The sequence below is a fragment of the Myodes glareolus genome, chromosome 6, assembly GCF_982192425.1.
Source record: "Myodes glareolus chromosome 6, mMyoGla1.1, whole genome shotgun sequence".
Taxonomy (NCBI): domain Eukaryota; kingdom Metazoa; phylum Chordata; class Mammalia; order Rodentia; family Cricetidae; genus Myodes; species Myodes glareolus.
Genome location: NC_142031.1, coordinates 28,559,156 through 28,573,286, shown reverse-complemented (window position 1 = coordinate 28,573,286; position 14,131 = coordinate 28,559,156). Strand labels below are relative to the sequence as shown.

General features: G+C 48.7%; 1 protein-coding gene across 1 annotated transcript; it reads left to right on the top strand.

Annotated features, from left to right (window-relative positions):
- Positions 1–5,378: 5,378 nt before the first annotated feature.
- On the top strand, positions 5,379–13,579 carry Bola3 (bolA family member 3). Its single transcript, XM_048416555.3, has 4 exons — positions 5,379–5,512; positions 7,165–7,288; positions 8,860–8,948; positions 13,313–13,579. Exons 1-4 carry the CDS (start codon positions 5,459–5,461, stop codon positions 13,376–13,378), a joined length of 333 nt encoding a protein of 110 aa, XP_048272512.2. The 5' UTR covers positions 5,379–5,458; the 3' UTR covers positions 13,379–13,579.
- Positions 13,580–14,131: the final 552 nt, after the last annotated feature.

Here is a 14,131-nt window from a genome sequence, read left to right as displayed (position 1 = left end):
CTCACCCCAGTAGGAGGACTCAGCTGTCTCATCTGTTCTGCTCCCTAGACTTGGTTTCAGTGGCTTCCAATTGCCTGGTGAACCCCACCTTACCCTGTGGTGCTTTAACTTCCAGGACTTTACAAAACTTGGACAATGATAGAAGGATTAGAGAAACTAGTCATACTTCATTGCTATCCAGTTTTTGTGTTGACGGCCACTATAGTGTTGCTCTGCTGACGGAATAAAGTGACCTAGCAGCAGCCAGGTAGCCAAGGGTTTTTCACCCTGGCCTGCCGAGCTCTAGTTCACACGACTGCTCACTGGAGAACTGCAGGTCTGTGTTCTTCATGACATGCAGCAAAGGCCGGGTATCGTCCTGGTGGTGAGGTTTCCTGTGTGTACTCTTGGCTTCTCTCTAAGCCCTACGATCATACAGTAGTAGAGCTTCTCAGACATGAAGCCATTACCTCAGAAGCATAAACAATTCAAGCCTGAAGAGTGTGGGCCGTACAAGTGTTTCTAGTCGTGGTTCCAGGTCTCCTCTGCTCTCAGTGGGAGCTACCCCATGTCAGGACGGAGCCCTGGCCTGAACATGAGCTGCTGAGCACCTTCCTCCCGAGGTCAGTGGGAGTTGTGGCAAAGAAGGAAAGGAAGGAGTCTTGGTCTTCCTGTTTTTATATTCAGTTTTGATGCTGGCTCTGAGGGGCTTTGGAACACAGATGGCAACAGTAATTTTACTGAGGCAGCTGCAGGGAGTTTGAGTTTTCTCATCAGAATGTATCAAGTAAAGCCAAACGGATGGCCAGTGTGCTACGGGCTGCTTATAGAACATTCTGTGTTGGTCTGCATCAGAAATTATTTGCATAAGGTAGTCTTGGTTACCATCTTAAAAAAAAAAAACTCATGGGAAAAAATTATGTTGTATTTTTAAACCTTTAGGGCTTTATTCTATTTTTCTAAGTCGTTAACTGTACTTTTTTAAAAAGTATTTTGTATCTACTTTTGTAACTTCATCAGAATAAACTATATTGAAAGCAAAAATGACTTTAAGTGTGTTAGCATGTTTTCATTTAAATGTGGAAATGAGATCTTTGCAGGTTCTGTGGATTTTGATTAGAGTTTAAATTTGGAGGGTTATCTTTGCAAACCATATAGTATCTAATTTCCTAAAACTTAGGAAGGAGAAGTTCCTAAATGAAACCAAATAGAATACCAAAGCCTTATTCCAAAGAACAAATCCCTCTTACTAGTACAGATCCATTCCAGAGAGAAGTGAGCAGTCTCCATCTTGGGATGCTCATGGGACTCCAGATCTTATGTACATTCCTGGGAAACAGGATGGAGGCTGGATTCACTAATTTTATTGTCTTGAAGTCAAGTACTCCTGTATCCTTAAAACCTTCCCCAGCCCAAACAACCACTTATCATTGTAGAAGAATTACCAACAAGCTCAATGTATTAGTCAGGAGGGTTCTTTAGAACAGGGGTTTTCAACCTGTGGGTGTCACAAACTCTTGGAGGGCAAACGACCCTTCTACAGGGGTTGTCCAAAACCCATTGGAAAACACAGATGTTTACATTACTTTTAATGACAGTAGCAAAATTCGTTATGAAGTAGCAGCAAAAACAATTGTTACAGTTATGAAGTAGCAGCAAAAATAATTGTTACAGTTATGAAGTAGCAACAAAAATAAACCATAGTTGGGGGACACCACAACACAAGGAAACCTCTATTAAAGGATTGTAGCACTAGGGAGTGTAAGAACCACTGCTTTAGAGGAACAGATTTGGGAGAATTAGAATGGCTTACAGACTGGTCCAGCTAGTTCAACAATGTCTGTCTATCAATAGAAGGTCCAAGAATACAGTAGTTGTTAAGTCCACAAGACTGGATGTCTCAGCTGCTCTCTTCAGTATAAACCAGAATCTCAAAGTAGGCTCTAATGCCAGTGAAGGAATGGACTTGCCGTCAAGAGCAAGAAAGCAATCCTGCTTCCAACAGAAGCTGTGCCCCAGATTAATGGTGAACCCTCCACCTCAAAAGATCTGGATTAAAAGTGGGTCTTCTCACTTCAAATGACTTAAAAAGTCCTTCACATGTGTTCTTGGTTGGTTCGTTAGTTAATTTCATGTGTAGTCAAGTAGACAAGCATAGCCGTTGCACTCAGTTTTAGAAAAACTACAGGTGCATTTTGGGTCGGTCTGAAAACTGGTTTTGGACTTTTTGAGTAGAGTTGGAAACTTCCTAAGTGATCACATATCCTTAATCTTGTATAAGATGCAGGCAAACTCTTAAATCAGCATTATACATTTATTGGCATGGCCTTATTTTGCAACCCCAATTAGCTTCAGACTTGAAGTCTTGCGCTGTGGCTTCTTAAGTGCTATGTGCCTACCTCATTTTTGGTGAGTTTTTGTTTGTTTCAGTAGGCATGAAAATGATCACAAAGGCCATTGAGATAGCCCAGTAGATAAGGTGTTTGCTGCCAAGCCTGCAACCTGAGTTTCATCTCTGGAACCGTCATAGTGGATGGAGAGAACCAGCTCCAGAAATCTGTTCTTTTATCTTCACATGTATGCTGTGGCATGTGCATGCCCCCCATAATTAAATAAATTTAATGATCATTTTAAAATTACATATAACCTTAAAAAAAAACTTGAAGTGATCACCAAAATGTGTGTCAGAGTATTAAACAGCTGAGTCTTTGGAAGCTATTTGAAGCTTCAGAAGAGTAGAAATAACCCAGACAAGAGTCAGGAAGGCCAGAGCTAGACTTTGAAGCCTCATAGCCAGAAACAAGCCATGCATCCTTAACATTGTCCAGTATCAAGATTTTCCAGTTCGGGGGCTGGAGAGATGGCTCGGCGGTTAAGAGCATTGCCAGCTCTTCCAAAGGTCCTGAGTTCAATTCCCAGCAACCACATAGTGGCTCACAACCATCTGTAATGAGGTCTTGTGCCCTCTTCTGGCCTGGGACAGAATATTGTATACTAAATAAATAATTTTTAAAAAAAAAAAAAAAGATTTTCCAGTTAGAAGCAACCTCAATGCCCCTTGGTTGGCAGATCCTAGGTCATACCACTCTGTTTTGACTTCGAAGGGACTGGGAGGACATTGTAGGGCTTTACTCAGAAGGAAAGCTTAGCACTTGGGTAAGGCAGTCTGGGGAGGTAGGAGATGCGAGCCAGGAAATTGTCAGTCTTTTCTACAAAGGTTCAGGTAAGGTTAGGAAGCTGGTGTACAGCTACTTGAATCCCCCTGCTGAAAGGGTTTTCTGTGTAGTTCTGGCTGTTCTGGATCTCGCTGTATAATCTAGGCTGGCCTCAAACAGATTTACCTGATTTGTCGCCCAACTGCTGAAATTAAAGGCGTGTGCCCCCACCGCCTGGCTGTAGAATTGAATCTTTTAAGAACTGATTCGGGGTGCTAGGAGGTTCCTCTATAAAATGCCTGTTACTAAAAATCATCTCAGTGAAGTAAGAACAGAAGATGCTTCCCAAGAGACCCTAACTGAGGAGGCCCCGTGGTGAAGTGGCGCAGGCTTATAACCCTGAACAAGAGGGTCAGAAATCCAAGCTCATCTTCAGCGATATAATAAATTTGAGGCCAGCTTGGACCCTAGGAGATCCTGTCTCAACAATAAACAAAACACATAGAGTGATTAGACCCAAAGTAAACAAAGGTGAAAGAACCTCAAGTTTAGAGCAGAAAGGCTCGGCTATTTTCTGGACCCAAAGGTGGTTTTAAAAAATGAAGAGGCTAGAGAGATGGTCCAGTGCACTGGCTGTTCCTGCAGAGGACCAGAGCTTGATTCCCAGCACCCACATGGGAGTCCGTACCCATCTGTAACTCTAGTTCCAGGGGATCTGACACTTTCTTCTGGCCTTGGACACTGTATGCACATGCTATTTAGACATACATGCAGGTAAAACAGACACAAAATATAAAAATTTTAAGAAGGTTCAAGTTGCAGACAGTACTGATGTGGCTTGGATGAAGGAACATCTCAACAAAACAAACCAAAATGTGTGACCAAAAGCCCGGCAGGCCTGTGCAGGACAATTTGGGTGCCATGTCCTGCAGTTTAGATTCCAGCTGGATGAGTAGGTAAGGGTGAAGTCGTGCAAGGTGATTTCCTTTGTGTGATGGGGAGTCTGAAGGATTTGAGACATTTTTCTCTCAAACAGCTTGGACATCCTCTTGGAAGCTGAAGGTAAGGAGTGCACAGTGGAGCACCAACAGTTCTCAGTCATAGTTATGTGTGTGATTGTTCTGTGGAACAGGATTGACAAGCAAAGGTGCCAATGTAAATGATGGAGGTAAGTCTGACCTTAACGTAGGGCACTTAGCTTCAAGTGGCAAACTTGTCTGCACTGAATTCAGTACTCATTTCCAGCAGCTCGGAGAGAGTCCCCTGCCTCCTCCTCAGAACCACGTCTGTATCTGCTCCATTGCCAGACATCTCTGCCTGTTTGGTTGCAAAGCTGGTTGCTGGTGATGCTAGGCTTTCTACAAGCTTAGCAGTACATTGGAAAACCATAATTTCTTTAATTCCAGCCAAATCCAGGGACCATATCTCACTGGTCTGGTTCACCATCTTGTTAGCCAGTCCCTGCACATCTGAACACGTGGTTTGACTAGCAAAGGGGCCACTATACAGCTAGAAAGCATTTTAGACAGTTTTAATTGTATTCTTGGCATAAAAGAAACTTGAAAGTTAATAAGTCACCCTTGATTACACTGACCATATGTTTTAAGGAATCAAGCAGAAAATTCTGTGTCTCAGGTAATCCAGAGATGAGGGCTAGAACACAGGAGTCAACATTGGAATGAACATTTTTGTTTTGAGGCAGGGTTTCTCTATTGTCTGACTGTCCTAGAGCTTGCTATGTAGACCAGGCAGGCCTTGAACTAACAGATCTAACTACCTCTGGCTCCCGACTGTTGGGATTAAAGGTGCTCCACCATACCCGGCCTATAAATGAGCCTGCTTTTAGTTGATCAATTGAAAGAACAAATCCAGGTCTAATCCACACGGGAAGAACTGACTGCAGAGAGGAGCACAGTGACAAAGTCCTGCAGGCTACACCAGATTTGAGGTTGCAGATCACCACCCAAGAGATGGGGCTTAGTGGAGCGTCAATTTTCATTCTCTGACAGTGTACAAGTTACTTTGCGGGTGATTATTTATCCCTCATGGTGTGTGCTTCTAATCCTACCTATTCTGATGTTTTTTTTGTTTTGAGCCAAGGTGAGCGACTGGAGGAGAGCAGGGGGCCCTGCAGTGGAGGAAGCTGGTCTGGGATGGAGGGTGTGCCCAGGCCTGCAGGTACGGCGGTTCCGGATGCCGACCACGGGGCAGGCGCGGCCTCCGGGCGGCAGGGGGCGGGCTCGCCCAGGGCTGCGACTCCAGGCGGAGTGCCGGAGTCTTTCCGCCTGCACAGTGACCTCGGGCTGCGGGCTGCGTCGCCGGGCATGGCGGCATGGGGCCCGGCGTCCGCTGCGCCTCTGCTCCGAGGGAGCCACGGGGTGAGCCGGCGGGGGAGCTCGGGTGGCTTTTGTCTGGCTGGGGACGTGGGGCAGGACCAGGGCCCTTCCCTGCTCTCATTCATTCTCTCCTGACCTCTCTGAATCGCACTGGGGGTGCTGGGAGGGTACCCGGGCTCAGGTGGATCGGGGACAGTCCCATAAACCGTCACAGTATAGCGAACCTGGGAAAGAAACGCTGCCTTCTGTAGCGGAAAACCATAGATGTTGTGGCCCCGAGTCCAGGCGTTGGTGCTGGGCACTCAGGATGAGTCTGCGCCCTGCAGTTGCACACAGAGCAGGCCTCTGACCTTCACCCTCTTTAGCCTGCAGCCTGGAGTGGGAGCCCAGCCTACAGCAGCTCTCCTAATCCTCCCACCCTCTGTTGGTTTTTGAGACAGGGTCTTGCATTATAGCCCTGGTTAGCCTAGAACTTGTGCCATTCCTCCTGACTCCTGGAGTAACGTCCTAAGCCACGGTGCCTAGTCTTTCTCCCCTATCTGACTCGTCTTTAGCTTTACCTCATCCATCATTCTCCTCCCGTGCCTGATGGTCTCAAATCTGCCTCCCATGCTGAGGAGTTGTGTTGCTCCCAGGACTGTCATCCAGAGCAAGTCACCAGGGAAATTGTCAGTCTGTAGACGATGGCTGTGCTAGGATGCCGGGCTCCTCTGAGGAGGCTGCAGTGACAGCCACTGTGTGTCTTAGTGACCTTACATGCTGCGTGCCATCCAGCTATGCCACCGTGGCCGCTCCTGCCTCAGGAGCAGTTGCATCCAGGCTCACAGCCTTGGTTTTGTTCCTTCGTGCAGCACACAGACCATCAAACTCCAGACTTTCATCCGGCCTCCATTCCAGCCATCTCTTAGGCTTCTTGGCCTACGTCCAGCGGCCAAGCCTCTCATTTGCTCACTCACTGCTTCAGGGTCTGTCTTGGGGTCAGCTCAGGGATGCTGTTGTAGATGGGCAGGCTCTATCTCGGCCTTGTGAGACTAGCTGATAGCAAGCTGGGCAGAAGGCTGGTAGAGTGCTCACAAGGATGATCCGAGTTCAGCCCCCAGGACCCATGTGAGGTGGTAAGAGGGCTCCCTGCTTTCGCTGAGGACCCCAACTGTTTCCAGTCTCCATGTCAAGCAACTCACAGCTGCCTATAACTCTAGCTCCAGGGATCTGGTACTCTCATCTAGCCTCTGAAGCGCCACATTCATGTGCACAAACTCTTACACACACACACAAACAATTCAAAGTAAAAATTTGAAAACACAAGCCAGGTGTGAGGGCACACACGTGTGATCCCACTGCTGGGGAGATGAGACAGGGAGCTCCCTGGAGCTTGCCTGCCAGCCTACCCTACTTGATGAACTCCAAGCCAGCAAGGGACTGTCTCCAAATACAAGGTGATGTGGCTGAGAATGACAGCTGTGTTTGTCCTCTGACCCCCCCAGTGCACATACAACTGCATACACGTAAACATACCACAGAGACCCAGGATGCAGCCCTAGAAGTCTAGAATAGCACCCTGCTCTGGACCTTGTGGTGAGACTGAGAGGTGACTGGATACCACCTATAAGCCCAGCGCTCCCTGCCCCACCCAGCAGGGGCCATGGCTGTACCACCTCACGGTCCCACAGACCCCCCCCCTTTGTATGTCATAGCTCCCTCTGCTGCACTGTGTACATCGGATGTTTGCCTCCCAGACTGAGGGGGAGCTCAAGGTGACCCAGGTTCTCAAAGAGAAGTTTCCTCGAGCCGCAGCTATCAAAGTCACGGACATCTCAGGTGAGGCTTTCTCCCACCGATGCCATGGGGCTTTGCTGGGGATTTTGAGTTTTTAGCCGGGGAGAGGCTGAGGTCAAAAGGCTGGGAGGAGGGAACCTGCCATAGTGACTTGTCCGTTTGTGTTGCTATGGGCCAGAGATAGGGATGGAGATGGGAACTTAGAAACGTCAGAGGGAAGCCATAAAGACAGAGGCCTGGATGAGAAAACTCTGGGTTACCAGGCTAGCCCTGCTCAGATGAGGTCTCTCTTGCTGATCACCAAGCCTGCCCCTCTAGAGGCACCAAGAGCTCAGGATAGTCTCTCATTTTTGAGATGGACTTGTAATCCGCCCACTCCAATTCTTCTGACACCGTACAGTGGAGAGCTAGAATGGGCCCAAGGTGGGTTTTGTCAGTTACCCTACTTTATACTTTATCCAAGAGTCAAGCCCAAAGCATTAAAAGGAAACAGGAGAACCTGAGGCAGAATCAAGACCCAGGGCAGACTCTCCAAGCCCAAGCTGGTCCTTTTCTCCTCAGGCCACTGCTGCGCCTGGCTGGCTGGCTGTCAGGACCAGGCTGGAGGTGCAGCTTCTGCACCAGAAGCAGAGGGAAGATGGGGGCCTTATCCAGACACGCCCAGAGAGGGACACAGGTGCAGGCAGCTAGATAGGGCATGGCTCTGCATGGCCACTGCAAGGAGGGCTCTCCGACCTCCCTGAAAGCTTGCTTGCGCAGGCAGAAATAGCTTTTCTTGGGCTGGAGATGCAGCTCAGTTGGCAGAGCGCTGGCCTAGTGTGTACACAGGCCAGCTTTGAGTCCCAGAAACGTAAAATTGAGCAAGTGTGCTGTGCTGGCTCGTCATCCCAGCATCCTTGATTATGTGGAGGGGTTGAGGTCAGACCGTTTGAGACCCTGACTTAGAAAACAAAACACAAAGAAGTGTATTTTATTATATGTCAGGAGAGGGCCCTGAGAGCGTTCATTGGTGTAAGAAAATATAGATGACTGAGCTGGAAGTGGTCGGTTACATCATGTCCAGTCGGGAAGGGGGGAAGGGGAGGAGATGGAGAGGGATGAAGTGGGAAGGAGGGAGGGAGGGGCTGCTGGCACTTAGCTCTCTTTTCCTTTAGTCCAGGTATCCAGTTTAGGGGTGGGCGATCCCAATCTAGAAATTTCCTCATAGACATGCCCAGAGGTTTGTCTCCTAAGTGATACTAGATTCTGTCAAGCTGATAGTCACTGCCAGCCATCACTGGAGGAGCTGCACATACAATCGGATGAAACCTTAGAGTATTTCTGTACTTTTTAACAGGAAGGTGGAAGGTGGAATACTGAAATTGATCCTCCCACCATCTCCCATGGCTTACTAAGAGAGAATGTTCTACCTCCCAATGCTTCCCAGGCCTTGGGCCTCCTCTTTTCTGCCCACACTCGACAGTGTGGGTAGCAGAGAGGCCAGGAGTGAATGTCAGATGGGAAACTGTGCTCTTACTTAACTGTGTTAGCTGAATGCTGCTAGGACCGTTCTTCCTGGGGACAGCCTGCTACCATCTGTTGTAACTGAAATGCCTTTGACTTTGTCTGTTCAGGAGGCTGCGGGGCGATGTACGAGATTAAAATTGAGTCTGAAGAGTTTAAAGAGAAGAGGACCGTCCAGCAGCACCAGATGGTCAATCAGGTCAGTGGCTGCTGACGGTCCTTGTCCCTCTGGCCTTCAGCATCTGAGCGCACAGCAGAGGGCATGGTGGCTATCACTGTCGGTTCCAGGGCACAGCAGGGCAGCCATTAGAATGTGGTCAGGAGGACAGGACTTGAAGCCCTAGAAACAAAAAACCAGAGACTCAATAGGTTGAGATTTTGAGCAAATGTAAATTCATTCAAAATTGGAAATAAGCCACCCAACAGTTATTTTTCAGCCTCTTTGATGATAATACTAACAATGTTTGCTGTTTCTTTGGTTTGGGCTTTTGTTATGGTTTTAAAGAGAGTCTCATGAAGCCCAGGCTAGACCCAAACTCATTATGTAGGCAAGGATGGTCTTCTGCTTCTAATTCTCCTGCCTCCACCTCCCAAGTGCTGAGCGTATGTACGCCTGGCTTATGAAGTCTGGGGACCAAGCTGAGGCACCCTTAGTGAGAATCTACCTACTAAGCTGCATCCTTCGCCTAGTTTGGGTATTTTTAAAGACTAGGTCTCATGTAGTCCAGGCTGGTCTCGAACTTACTATACAGCCGAGGGTGACTTTGAACTTGCGATCCTTCTGCCTTCACCTCCAGGTGCACATCACCATGCCTAGTTTGAGGTGGTGAAGGTGGAACCTAGGGCTTCACGCATGTTGGGCAAATGCTCTGCCCATTGCTGTACAGCTTCAGCCTTGTTAGGGATTTTTGAGGCGTGTCCCTCTGACGCTGGCTTGTGTGGACTCTGATCTCTAGCCGCCACCTCCGGAGCAGGGTTAGAGACATGCTCCACTGTGCCTGGCCCGCTAAGTGTTCTCTGCTCTCACAGGGCTAAATGACACGCTTTTGTAGATTTTGGTTTGTGTTCCTTAGTAGGAACCTGTACCAGCGCTGACTCTGGGCCTCTGTCTCAGAAGCCACCCCTTTGGACAGCTGTGTCTGGCGTCACTCAGAGGTCTTAGGTGCTGTCAGCTGCTTTAGCTTTTGAAAAGCGGAGTTCTGGCCATCAACCCCTTTTATCTTGGGTTCACACGTGCTTTGCAGTCATTTGAGGGTCTTCCTTCCCTCTGGCTGTCCTGATTGGACCTCTGGCCTAGTTCCCTTCTGCATCCAACTCAAAAGCTGCTTCCCATCCTCCTGGCTGGGCCCCAGGACCCCTCCATTTTTCTGACTCCTTTTTAAAATTGTGTATTCTACAGGACTTTTAGGGTTGGGGCACAGTGCTGCAGCACCTATGTGGTTAAAGTAGAACTTGCCTTCCACCGTGAGAGTCCTCGAGATTTGAACCTAGGAAGTCTGGCTTGCCAAGCACCTTTACCCGTTGGGTCATCTCACCTACATTTCAACACCTTCTTCCTGGTAGTTCTGACTTGTGTCCTGACACGTCTACGTGCGCCCCTGACACGGCAGCCCTTTGGCATTCTCAGAGCCCCTCCAGATACAGTCAGCTCTGTGTGGGTTCCAGGCTTAGAACACAGGTAGCTAGGACAGGCAAGACCTGGCTGGGGGCTTTCCCCACAGCTTGTTGGACGTGGGTTTTCCTGTGGGACTTGTGTTTCTTCTCAAGCACATATGCCACCTGGTGTTGACCTGCATGCTGTTGACCTGCATGCATCCCTTGGCCTGCAGCTACAGTTGCCACTTTCTCGGTTGTGACCCCGAGTAAGTTATTAGCCTCCCTGTGCCCACACAGTCTGAGAACACATGGTAAGCCCTTCTTAAATGTACCATGTACTCTAGGCTAGCTAGCTTCCAGGCATTCTGTCTTCCCCTCCCATACCACTGTGGGAATGCCAGGGTTACAGATGTGTGCCACATTGGCCCTTTTACCTAGGTTCTGGGGAATAAAATTCAAATTGTCAGGCTCGCTTTGCAAGTGCTCTTACTTGGCGAGCCATCTTCCTGACCCTCACGGTGACATTGCTGCTACCCTTGAGTTCTTTCTCGTGGCTTTCTTCTTCATTATCATTCCTCACTTTTCCCTCGGCCTCCTCAAGACCCAGTGTACCATTGTGTGCACAGCCATGCTCAAACATGCTTATCCAAGGTACAGCTTTTTATTTTTTTCAAGACAGGGTTTCTCTATATAGCCTTGGCTGTCCTAGTACTCACTATGTAGCCCAGGCTGGCCTCAAACTCAGAGATCTGATCGCCTCTGCCTCCCAAGCGCTGGTAGTAAAGGCATGTGCCACAACCACTGGCTTTCAAGCTGAGTCAAAATACCCATGGTATTTTGGGGATTTTGTTGTTGTGGTTTGTTTGTTTGTTTGTTTGTTTGTTTGTTTTTTGAGACAGGGTTTCTTTGTGTAGTCTTGGCTGTCCTGGAACTCGCTCTGTAGACCAGGCTGGCCTTGAACTCAGAGACCTGCCTGCCTCTGCTTCCTGAGTGCTGGGATTAAAGGTGTGCGCCATTACTGCCCAGCTTGTATTCTTTCTTTCTTTCTTTCTTTCTTTCTTTCTTTCTTTCTTTCTTTCTTTCTTTCTTTCTTTCTTTCTTTCTTTCTTTCTTTCTTTCTTTCTTTCTTTTTGAGGCAGTGTCTCATAGTTCAGGCTGGCCTTGAATTCACTATGTGACTGAGAACAAAATTGAACTTCTTTTATTTTTATTTGTTGCTAAGCACTGGGAATTGAACACAGTACATTATCTGCAGCCCCATGATTGATCCTCCCACACTTATGTTCCTTTAGTCAAGTCCCGCCCCTCCCACCAGAGCCTGCTTGTCAGTGATTCCTCTATGGCTGTAACAGGTGACAGGTGACACTGACGTGGGTTGAGGGGCCTTGGGAGGCTTCACAGACCTCAGGGGAAGGTGCCAGGAAGAGGAAGTGTGCACACCACAAAGCCGCAAAGCTTCCAGGATCCAAAACCCCTCCTCCGGAAGGTATGACTGGACTCCCACCTGGCTGGCACTAGCCCAGCTGCAGAGACAGAAGTAGCCACTAGAGGGCATCCTGGGTCTGCAGCAAGCAGAGGAAACGGGCCAGACTGTGTGTATGAGGCTTTTTCCAGGGTCCTTTCTGTTGGCAGAGTTGAGGCTTCCATTGACTATAGAGTTGGCCTGGGTAGAGCCAGTTAGGAGCACGACTGAAACCAGCTGTATCCAGGACCACAGAACATCTGGGTCCATATCCTGACCTACTTACTCACTTGCTGACTTTGGGGCAGGGGTACTCAGTTTTGTTTTAACTCCACAACCCTGGTGTGTGTCTGTGTGTGTGCTGTCGTTATTCTCTCTCTCTCTCTCTCTCTCTCTCTCTCTCTCTCTCTCTCTCTCTCTGTGTGTGTGTGTGTGTGTGTGTGTGTGTGCGCGCGCGCGTGCGCGCGCGCGCGCGCGCGCGCTGTAGGTTCAGGGTCTTCCTATATTGCTGGGCTGGACTTGAACTCTTGAGCTCAACTTACCACGCTCCCTTACCCTGGTGCTGGGCTATAGGTATGTAGCACCACAGCAAACATAGGTGGAATTGTTGTTACTGTTTTCTTCGGGCAGGGCTTCTCTTTGTAGTTTTGGCTGTCCTGGCTGTAGACCAGGCTCAGGCTGGCCTTGAACTCACAGAAATCTACCTGCCTCTGCCTCCTGAGTGCTGGGATTAAAGCCATGTGCTGCCACCGCCTGGCTACAAACTTAAATATTACGGAATAAAAACAATTGTAAAGGGAGCTAGGTGTGGTGGTGTGCACCTCTATGTAGCATGAGTAGTAAAAACCCAGAGACAGATGTTGGGGTTCAACCCGAAGACCAGAAAAGCAAAGCAGCCAGCCCACTGGCTCCTACCTCTACCTCGGTCCAAAAATGGTGATTCTGCCTCCAGGAATCCTCAGAATTAGAGGACCCTGATCTACAGTACCGAGTTCCAGGCCAGCCAGGGCTATACAGTGAGACCCGGCTACTGGGAAGGGGCTGAGAGGGGCTTGTGCGCAAGTGGGAGGACTTGGGTTTGGATTCCCAGAGCTTGGGTGAAACTAGACACTGGTATCACAGACCTCTGACCACACTCGGCATCACCATCAGCGCCCGGAGGCAGAAGCAGGGAACCCCTGGAGTAAGTGGGATAGTTGACTGGCAAAACAGCACGCTCCACTTTAGTGAGACACTCTGCCTTTATCTGTAAAACAGACAGCAGTCAAATACTCCATTTCAGCCTCCGACCTCCAAATACATGGACACAGTGCACATACACACATGTACACCTACACACATGCAAGCATGCACACATACACACACCACACAAACATAGGCAAAAAATGTTTTGAAGGAAAAAATTGCTTAACAAAACATGTGTAAAGTATCCTTCAGACAGAGCTGTGTAGAACACTCTGTAGCCGTTGTAAAGGTACAAGAACTGACTGACATCTCTTCCTCAGGCACTGAAAGAAGAGATTAAGGGGATGCACGGCCTTCGGATATTTACCTCTGTCCCCAAGTGCTGACGGCGCCCCAGTCACTCCAGTCACGCGGCTGCTGATGCTTGAAACCCTGAGTGCACTTCGCCACAGTGATCCTCCAGAAAAATCCCTGCCAAAAAAAAAAAGTATCTATTTTTGTTCATAGACATTTATGTATTATAATTATAGGAGGTATGTTATCTATTTAGAAGTTAATTAAAGACCACAGATACCTATTGCTCACAACAGGCCTGAGTCATGCTTCAGGCCCCTTCCAGAAGCTGCATCCTCCTTTCGCGGGTTCTCTGCAGAGTTCATCCTGCTACTGGACATGGAGTCTCACTGTGTAGCCAGGCTAGCTTGAACTAACGAACAGAGATGTGCCTGACTCTGCCTCTCTGCTGCTTGGAAGAAAGGTGTGTCACCACACCTGACCTAGATCTCATGGTTCTATAAAGAAGTTTAAAATTTTTCCCTCCCCTACTTCTCCAAGAATGATAAGGAACCCCTAGTTTCTCATACCCTGGAGAGGAGCTGAGGAATAGCGAGCCTCGCCAGGGTTTGAAGGTCCCTGTCCTCTGCATCAGGCGGGAGGTGAGTTAGCCAGGAACTGTGCTGCTTAGCCAGCCACACACGCTCACCCTGCGCTCTGGGAAGCTGGGACATCCATTCTGGGTGCCAGGGCTCTGAAGTCTGGTGTTCTGCATGGAAGTTCTAGTGGTCGTTGTCACCAGTGTCCCTGGATCCACAGTGGTGAGCAGAGGGTGCAGCAGGGTGACCGGCACCTGCCCCAGGACC

Bases quoted from the DNA above. Each gene is read 5' to 3' on its own strand.
- Bola3 (XM_048416555.3), top strand. From the start codon at position 5,459: ATGGCGGCATGGGGCCCGGCGTCCGCTGCGCCTCTGCTCCGAGGGAGC. The intron at 5,513-7,164 runs GTGAGCCGGCGG...TGTATGTCATAG, and splicing joins TGCTCCGAGGGAGCCACGGG to CTCCCTCTGCTGCACTGTGT. The intron at 7,289-8,859 runs GTGAGGCTTTCT...TTGTCTGTTCAG, and splicing joins CAAAGTCACGGACATCTCAG to GAGGCTGCGGGGCGATGTAC.